General features: G+C 44.2%; 1 protein-coding gene across 1 annotated transcript; it reads right to left on the reverse strand.

Annotated features, from left to right (window-relative positions):
• On the reverse strand, positions 1–8,188 carry LOC137913727 (AN1-type zinc finger protein 3-like). Its single transcript, XM_068757360.1, has 8 exons — positions 8,140–8,188; positions 7,966–8,026; positions 7,092–7,132; positions 2,648–2,821; positions 1,131–1,133; positions 707–772; positions 450–620; positions 1–197 (listed from the first exon to the last, which is right to left on the reverse strand). Exons 1-8 carry the CDS (start codon positions 8,186–8,188, stop codon positions 43–45), a joined length of 720 nt encoding a protein of 239 aa, XP_068613461.1. The 3' UTR covers positions 1–42.
• Positions 8,189–10,284: the final 2,096 nt, after the last annotated feature.

Here is a 10,284-nt window from a genome sequence, read left to right on the forward strand (position 1 = left end):
CCTCTTTGTAAGTGCCTCATCTCTATCAGGATGGCTGGCCAATCAGGAGCACTCCTCTCCGATGCGCTGGCACGAGCGGCCCACCTTGCGGTCCAGCTTCACCATCTTGAGGATGGCCTCCTCGCGACCACGGCCCAGATGGTCGAACAGACAGTCGTGCTGCTCGGGCAGACGGTGAAGCATGCAGAACACGTAGCCTGGGTGGAAACAGAAAATGGTTTGATGGATTCCCACTTCCTACAGAGAAACCGTTTGGCCATCACCTGGCCAAACACAGCATGGAAAACATTTTCTTTCCGGTCTCGCAGAACCTTTTGCGATACGTTTCATATTCAAGTTGAAGATTAAGCAATGAACGAAGCCAAAAGTGAATTATGCTGAAGAAAAGAACTGCAGCGGTCTCGTGAAGATGGAGGTCAGTGCCGTATTTGACGATGACAAAGCCTCACCACAGCGGCAGGAGCCCAGTTCCTGCTGCACCAGCTCTAACTTGGTTTGGCAGCGGTAGCAGCGCCGGCGGTTCTTCTGCTTCGGCAGCCCGCGGGCCTCCTCGCCGCCGCCCTCCTTGTCGTCCGTTCGTGGCCGTTTCTCTGGCGTTTCCTCGCTCTCAGAGCCCGATGCTGAAAATAATCAGCAGGGTTGAAAGTTAGCGCTTCAAGTGGGGCAGGATATAGAGCTACGGGCCGGAACAGGAGAACGAGCGTACCCGATTCTCGGGGGCGTTTTGTGGGGGTGCAGAGTGTGCCTTGGGCCGTTTCTGTGGACGACACGCCTGCAGGTGGAGAATAAAGAGATGCAAGACAGGATTTGTAAAGATGAGTCTCAATGAACATGGAAGACAACTTCCAAGTTAAACCGCTCAGCCAAAATGGGTGACTTCACATACATCAGGAGTCTTGGACTTTTACTGAATGGAACTTGAGGCTTGTCCTTTTTCGCTGTAGAAACAATGACTCAGGAGCCAAACAATCATTGCAATCCACCAGTGAGGACGCCATTAGACTGAAAGCATCATGAGATAACTCTCTAGATGCTTGTTCGATGACTGACTTCCCCTGCCCATGTAGAGAAGCCTGGCAGCTGCTTGTATAAAGCAACAGTTGTAGAAGTCAAACAGACTACGAGCCCACACTCTAGCACAGACATGGGCAAACCACGGCCCGCGGGCCGTATACGGCCCGTTATGCTTTTCAATACGGCCCGCCGAACTTGTCCAATTACCAAAAAATTCAAAATCATAACTTTCATTTTGTCCCTGCAATACCCGTGTTTCACCAGCAGATGGCGCACTGACAACCGCGGTGGAGTGTAGCGAATTACTCTGCATTAGTTTCTTTTTCCCCATTACTCTCTGACCCCGTCTGTAGAAATGAGCGGACCGAAGAAAAGCAAAGTAGACGGTGAGGGCCGAGTGTTTAATAAAGAGCGCACAACAAGATTTCTTTTCACCGAAATCCGATCTACGGCTGCATGTCTGATATGCCAAGAAGCCGTTGCGGGTGGCTCCTGCACAGAGTCCTGCCGTCGCTTCTCTGATTTAAAGAAAATTGACGCATCACTTCAGCTGGTGTCCCGTCCCGTCACAAGACCTTGAAACCGCACCGCAGGATCTGCAGGATAAGTTCAAGTCTCTTAACCTGAATGACTTTTATGTCTCACTTAACGAAGCAACGTTTCCAAACCTCCGGAGGACGGCACAGAATATGCTGCTGTTTGGCTCGACCTACGTGTGTGAGCAGACGTCCAGCGTCATGATCAATAAATCCCGTTCTTCTAATGAAGTGCGTATTTATGCACAGCAGTGGAACAACAATGAGTGCAGCAGAAATGATTGAGATTTAGTATTTCGTGTTTTGATATGTTTTGAATGTTGAAAGTGATCATCTTTTTTCAATAAATGTTGCTTTATTTACGTGTTCAAGTAAAATTTATTAAAAACAGATGCAATCACCAGGTTTGACAGATCACAATGTCATTGCTATTTTAATCCATTTACATTTCTCCTCACACCGTTGTGCCAAAATATGTGTAAATGCTGCATCTTGCATATTCATTGAGACAAACGTACTACCTGCATTAGGGCTATTTTGCACATTTGAAAGACGCAGTTCTTCGTACACACTGTTAGTAAATCGGGTTGTACATTTATCTGTGTGTGTTTACTGTGCTATGAGGTTTGCACACGACACGCAGCGCTTTAGTATATCTAAACACTCATCCAAATGCTCCTGGCCCGGCCCCTCTGTCAAAATTTCAAACCCAATGTGGCCCGCACGTCAAAAAGTTTGCCCACCCCTGCTCTAGCAACAAACCGGGCTTTCCAGTCTGAACCAGCAGCTGATTTCACTCGGGCATTGAGTGCCAGTTGAACCATGTGTACCTTGTGTATGGTGATTCTATTTGTTGTGGCTGCTCACCAACCATCGGAGTATTGCAGTATGAAATTACTTCCTGAATTCTGCAATGCACCCATGGTTCCTTGATGGCATTGTTGAACGTTTTAGAGACTGTGCTGTCGGTACTTTGGCACCTGGCTCTCTATCCCCCTCTGTACTTCACCACTACATTTAAAGACAAAGAACATCCTTCCAATCTTCAACATGTTTCTTTTTTCTTGACGTGGAGGTCGCCGGTTGGACAACCTTACCTTCCCTTGTGTTGGGAAAGATGGGCGAAGGCTCTTCGGTTAACGGCTGCTCGGAGCTCGAGGGTGGCGCTAGGCTACTGCTCGTCTCGCTACTGAAAACTGGCGATTGGCTACTCCCAGTGATCTGGATTGGCGTGGAGGTGCAGTCCTCCCCTGGCTGCTTCTTCTGGATGTCTGTGGTCAATGACAGAAAATAATGAAGTAGGAAGAAATGCGTGTTCAGGACAGGAAATGGAGAGATACACGAAGAGAACAAACACAGAAACTCAAAACAAACGTTCTGTGTAGAGCAGAGGTGTCCATGAACCCAATCACATGATATAGGTACTCAATACAAACACATGGAACACTTAGTATGGAACCAACTTAACTTGCACACATGCATTAGGCAAATTTTGAATAAGAGCTTAAGTAATGATCCGATTCATCAAATGAAACCGTTCAGATCAATCATTCAAGTCACTCCATATGGCCTAAACGTCCTGGTTGCAACTTACCCTCATAGTTGTGCCAAAAAGAAATACATATATACACATCTTTGCATTTGGACTCTTTTTTTGTCTGCTTGGGTACCTTTAAATTGTCATGACTTGATTTCACCTCCGTCAAGATTTTCAAACAATAAATACACCCAAGTGATTAATTTTTAAATATTCCCTCAACTTTGCCAGCTGAAAAATGATTTGGTAAAAGACCCGATCGCCTCAGACTATTGTGCTGCACTTGGAACCTCTCTGTAGGACACTGGTTGGTATTGATCCACTGTTTTATACCCTCCAGGGGACGCAAGGGAGGGCAACCCAGATTTGAGCTTTTCCTCCACATGCAGACTAACCCACTTGCGCTCAGCCTCTATACTCGTGTGCATCGAGTCTATTCCGAGCATTCGCGCCGTCTGTGAGGCTGAACTGAGGCCAGGCCTTTCTGCCATACTCACCGACAGGGCTGCAGTGCTCCCTCAACCCATCCTGCTAGAATAGTTGGAAACATTTCATGTTTATATTAAACAGTATTAATTGTTGGAATGCATGCCTCTAATCTCTAGGTCTCTACCATGGCTGGGCAGTATGCCTCCAAATCAATGTTACTGTCATTTCAAACTTAGGACTTTATAGTTTTACAGTATTGCATGTTTCTGGCATTCACTCGTTTTCTTCTGCTTTGCGGGTCACGGGAGTAGGCTGGGTACACCCTGAATGTGTCGCCAGCGCAACGTGGGGCCACGCTCAGACAGACAACCACCCACACACACACTGATACACTATGGGCAATTTACATAAAACGCATGTTTTTGGTGGTGGGAGGAAACGGGAGAACTCGGAGGAAACCCATGAACAGACAAACTCAGCACGGACATGATTCAAACCTGGTACCTTCTTGTTGTGAGGTGACAGCACGAACCACTCCGCCACCGTGCTCCCCAATCAGAGCTGGTCATTTATGTGACATAGCGAGACTAAAAGTGGTAATTACATTCAAGTACCTTCCAGTACGTCATTGACATCATTACTGGTGTCAGTCCACAGCTGCTTGTGTGCCAGATTCTTTTAGAATACTCTGCCTTTAAAATGACAGTACTGTGCATCTTTACCAATGGGCCTTCAGTTGAGACTGATCCAGACCTGACAACCCTGGGAAAAAATGCACAGCCAAGCATAAACCATAATATAACTAGAAAGACAGAGACTGCAGACCCCGCCTCCAAAAGACTATTGGATCGTGTGAGACAGTAAACAGGGCTTCCGGATCAGAGGGGCCAAACCTGCTCTAGCTTGCTGCTCCGGAACGTACTACAAGACACCTTCTGGACTCTTTTTCCCATCATGCCATTCGTGTCCCTCCCTCTTAAAGTGGCAGTTTACAGTACAGGCACAATTCCAGATGTCAAAATAATTCTAGAATCTGGATCCAGATCCAGATCAACGCCATTCTCTGGGAGGACCGAGCTACGGACAGAACCTTGCTTGTGTAAAAACTTCAAGTCGATTGGGTTACTAGTTTTTGAGTTATGCGCTCGGACAGACAAACAGACAAAGGATTCTTTCACATTGCGAGATAGGGCACTTGGAGGCGAGGGTCTGCAATCTCTGATTGATCAGCTTGTTTTCAATTGAACCCTGGTTCGTTTCGTAAGCGGTGATTCAAGATTCAAGATTTATTGTCATCGTCTCAGAACAGCAACAAAATTGTGATTGGAGCATCAACACTGCATAGTCTGCCACCAGTGCATGAACCCCCAAAAATAATGCAGGGCGGAACAGAGCACGTTATACTTGATCTGGTGTGCATTTTTTATTTTTGAGAAGGTATGTGCACCTGTGCACCATTTATGTGCACCACTTAACAGAAATTATAAGCAAGATGTACGGCTTATTGAACTAATTATTTTTGAAATGCATTTTTTCAGTTTTAGTGGGAATAGTTTTGTTGGTCTCGCTTTTTAGCCAGCGCATCAAAGTCTGGAGTGAGTTTGGTTGTGGAGATACTCAGGATGGATCTGAGGTGTTGGTATGTTAACCTGGATCTGTGGCTGGCTTTGTTGATGTCAACTGCCAACCTCTGAGCAGTAGCCTCCCGCTCTTTTTTCGTTGACTGCTCGCTAGCATTGTTAGCATGCTTTGGGGCTATTGTAGCCATTGTATTCTTTAATAGCCTATCGGCATATCAGGTGGACAGCAGTTGATCTGTGAAAAAAATATTTAGGTGTTGATAGAATAATTTAATATTTCCATCCGCTCTTAACTGTTATTGGAAGGAACAGCCCCATCTGGTGGACAGCAATGTTATTATGATGTCACTAGTCAAGGGGCGAAGCTTGAACTTTGTCAATAAAGGCCTCGAAACAGGAAGTCGGGGGGAGAACACGATGCCAGAGGGCCAAGACGGTCCGTGTGGCCGCTAGAGAAAAGTAACTGGTGTCAAGCCTGATTTCATTACCGGTGTGTTTGGTGATTAATAACATGATAGGGATTTATCTCGATCAGGTGTCCACTTATTAAACACAACATTCTCTGTCCACTTTCCTTTTCTTAGGTCCGCTCATCTTTACAGAAGGGCAGCGGGGTCAAAGAGTAAAGCACAAGTGCGGTGTAATATGCCACACCTCAATAAAGGTCAATGTATATACAGTGCACCATCTAGTAGGAAAACGTGAGAAATGCAGGGAAAATAAAACATTAACAAGGTTTATCAATATAATTTCTTCAAATTCGCCAGGCCGGATTAAAAAACTTAATGGGCCACATATGGCCCCTGGGCCATAGTTTGTCCATGCCTGGTCGAACTCACTATTTTCTGCTCAATGGTGAAAATATAATTATGAAATTTGAGTTTTCTGCAACGTTCCTAGCATTACCTTTTCGCATTGTTAGCATTCCTGACTGGAATCAGTTGGCACACCTAGCAGTCTCTGTGAGAGTAGCTCTAGATGCCAAACAGAAGCTTCAAATGAAACAGGTGGAACTGTTTCCTATTTATGTGTGATCAGTGACATCAGAGATGTACTGTACTATGTCATAAGCATACAAAAATGCAGGCCTTTCCATTAACAAATACATGCAGATTTTACTGGTCAACCACTCAAGGCAGTGAATGCGTGTCAACCACACCTCAAGCACTGCTGTTCCACGGGGTGAACACATCGAAGCAATTCAACACCATCAATACCAACTGATCGCCTGGCTGTGAACAAGACAGAAACTTGTCAACCAAATCCACCAACTAGCTGCCAATATTCTCCCATGCTTTTAATGTCATTTGCCAAGTTAAGGTTTTAAGGATAACAATTGTTTTCATTATTAAGTGATCAGCGAAATGTAACTATAAAATGTTTTCAAAATTTCCAAGACGAAGCCCAAAGCGATATCTGGCTTGTTGAAATAGTGAGATATAAAATTACAAGAACTATGTAAAATCTAGAGTTCTCCCGTCGATTTTCATCTCCATTTTGATCTCTGGCTTCTTCCTCACTGTCCTCATGTCTTTGCTGACGCTGTGGTTCAGACTCTGAAGGCTGAACGGAGGAGCTGATCGCTGCTAACAGATCACTGCCATGCTAATCAATAGCAGTGAGCTGGGTGCTGCAACTATTTGACATCACACCCAGAATGCCTAGCAAAGAAAACAACATTGGCGACCCCCAAACAGAATGGATTTTATATCTTATAAGAAATTATTACATATTTTTGTCTATGTATTTACATAGTAAAAGGTAAATTCTTGTACTTTTGAACTGATTTGTCGAAACTGTCAGGGATCACTTTAAGAGAACCGGGAAATATTTGGCATTAATGATGTGACAAAACATAACTGAAATAAGATTTATTTTCAATGATCAATTATGATCATTTAAAGAAGTCCAGAAGTCCATCTGAACCTGACAGAGGACCGGGATGCTGTAAACCTGTCACATTTGGACAGGCTGGTGGATGAGACAGAGACTTACCCGCAAAACATTTGGAGCAGAGATTCATGGTTTTACTGGACCTGATGGGATATAAAGAAAACCAATGTCATACATCTCACACATCCAGGTTTTTCCTTAACTTATTAAGACTGCTAAGCAAATGTAAAGCTTTTGATACAATTTAATGTCAAATATTTGCTTATGAAACTGCACACAATATCCAGTGGAGAAGCCTCTTATTCACCACCGAACAATTCCAGCATCCGTTTGTTGCAGACTGGCTGGACACAACATGGCTGCTTCTGTAACACTAGCACGACCTTTATCTCCCCCCTGGCTCGGATTGGACAGTAAAATCTTTCACAACGGTGAAGCTCTTTGTGTTTGCTGATCCTGTAACTGGGCCTTTGTGTCAATAATTTCAAGGAGGGCTGACAGGAATTTGTAGTATGGAGAAGCAAATGAGTGTTATAGGGACACTTAAGAGTAGCTCACAGAGGGTAATACGGCTGTATGGTTATTTTCCTGTCGGCTTCAGAATTGATTCAGCACTGCCAGGTTATATGCAAGCAGAGCTACTATAATCTCAAGTCCATTTTTTTGATCATTAACTATTCAAGGACAAGACCTGAACAGACAAGGCACATGTGCACCTGTTAATTTGACTTTGGAAATGATACATTATTCTAACCCCAACTGTATGATGACCATCACAGACAAGCAGAATGTGAAATGTCCTAAAATGGCCACCGTACATTGGAGATACTCAGGATTGTGTCATAACGATACAGAAAACCACCCTGTTAAATGGGTTTTCAACAAGAACACAATCTTTTCAACTTTCTGGCTCAATCTGACAGCGACCAGAGGGCACAGGGACATCACCAGACATGCTCCATGAGAACAGTGATACCCTACAGAGACTGGCCAACCGTAGGGTATCGTCTGGTCATACAGGAGCAACGCGTCCAATCCTGCAGGACAAGCTTGAACAGACCATTATGCTCCTAAAGCAATGCTAGCGCTCCAACCCAATCCACAATCCGCATTTAAACACAATGTCCAGTGAGCGTTTTGGAAGTCTCACCATTAAAGGTTGAGATCTGACATCCTTTCTTGTGATAAAGAATCACCATGTCTAACAATGATCACGCCCGTGAAAGAACTGGTGTCCATACCGACAGCAGTCAAGGAGGCCAATAACCAATATTTGAAGCTGATATTCATTTGCTGTAAAAGTGAAACTATTGGCGTAAAAATTTAGAATACAAACGCCGAAAACTTAATTTCATTTAAATTCCTTGAAGCAAACGTTTCTTGAAGATATTTTTTTTTTATCTTGGGCAATAATCAACAAGATCGTAAAGAGGGAGAGAATGATCAGTACAGGCTGACCAGACAGAGAGACAGAGACAGGAAGGATGTTCAGCATGTTAGAGTGATGAAGAGTAGAGACAGGAAGGATGTTCAGCATGTTAGAGTGATGAAGAGTAGAGACAGGAAGGATGTTCAGCATGTTAGAGTGATGAAGAGTAGAGACAGGAAGGATGTTCAGCATGTTAGAGTGATGAAGAGTAGAGACAGGAAGGATGTTCAGCATGTTAGAGTGATGAAGAGTAGAGACAGGAAGGATGTTCAGCATGTTAGAGTGATGAAGAATAGAGACAGGAAGGATGTTCAGCATGTTAGTGATGAAGAGTAGAGACAGGAAGGATGTCCAGCATGTTAGAGTGATGAAGAGTAGAGACAGGAAGGATGTTCAGCATGTTAGAGTGATGAAGAGTAGAGACAGGAAGGATGTCCAGCATGTTAGAGTGATGACGAGTAGAGACAGGAAGGATGTTCAGCATGTTAGTGATGAAGAGTAGAGACAGGAAGGATGTTCAGCGTGTTAGAGTGATGAAGACTAGAGACAGGAAGGATGTTCAGCATGTTAGAGTGATGAAGAGTAGAGACAGGAAGGATGTTCAGCATGTTAGTGATGAAGAGTAGAGACAGGAAGGATGTCCAGCATGTTAGAGTGATGAAGAGTAGAGACAGGAAGGATGTTCAGCATGTTAGTGATGAAGAGTAGAGACAGGAAGGATGTTCAGCATGTTAGAGTGATGAAGAGTAGAGACAGGAAGGATGTTCAGCATGTTAGAGTGATGAAGAGTAGAGACAGGAAGGATGTTCAGCATGTTAGAGTGATGAAGAGTAGAGACAGGAAGGATGTCCAGCATGTTAGAGTGATGAAGAGTAGAGACAGGAAGGATGTTCAGCATGTTAGAGTGATGACGAGTAGAGACAGGAAGGATGTTCAGCATGTTAGTGATGAAGAGTAGAGACAGGAAGGATGTTCAGCGTGTTAGAGTGATGAAGAGTAGAGACAGGAAGGATGTTCAGCATGTTAGAGTGATGAAGAGTAGAGACAGGAAGGATGTTCAGCATGTTAGTGATGAAGAGTAGAGACAGGAAGGATGTCCAGCATGTTAGAGTGATGAAGAGTAGAGACAGGAAGGATGTTCAGCATGTTAGAGTGATGAAGAGTAGAGACAGGAAGGATGTTCAGCATGTTAGAGTGATGAAGAGTAGAGACAGGAAGGATGTCCAGCATGTTAGAGTGATGACGAGTAGAGACAGGAAGGATGTTCAGCATGTTAGTGATGAAGAGTAGAGACAGGAAGGATGTTCAGCGTGTTAGAGTGATGAAGACTAGAGACAGGAAGGATGTTCAGCATGTTAGAGTGATGAAGAGTAGAGACAGGAAGGATGTTCAGCATGTTAGTGATGAAGAGTAGAGACAGGAAGGATGTCCAGCATGTTAGAGGGATGAAGAGTAGAGACAGGAAGGATGTTCAGCATGTTAGTGATGAAGAGTAGAGACAGGAAGGATGTTCAGCATGTTAGAGTGATGAAGAGTAGAGACAGGAAGGATGTTCAGCATGTTAGAGTGATGAAGAGTAGAGACAGGAAGGATGTTCAGCATGTTAGAGTGATGAAGAGTAGAGACAGGAAGGATGTCCAGCATGTTAGAGTGATGAAGAGTAGAGACAGGAAGGATGTTCAGCATGTTAGAGTGATGACGAGTAGAGACAGGAAGGATGTTCAGCATGTTAGTGATGAAGAGTAGAGACAGGAAGGATGTTCAGCGTGTTAGAGTGATGAAGAGTAGAGACAGGAAGGATGTTCAGCATGTTAGAGTGATGAAGAGTAGAGACAGGAAGGATGTTCAGCATGTTAGTGATGAAGA

The sequence above is a fragment of the Brachionichthys hirsutus genome, unplaced genomic scaffold (genome assembly GCF_040956055.1).
Source record: "Brachionichthys hirsutus isolate HB-005 unplaced genomic scaffold, CSIRO-AGI_Bhir_v1 contig_389, whole genome shotgun sequence".
Taxonomy (NCBI): Eukaryota; Metazoa; Chordata; class Actinopteri; order Lophiiformes; family Brachionichthyidae; genus Brachionichthys; species Brachionichthys hirsutus.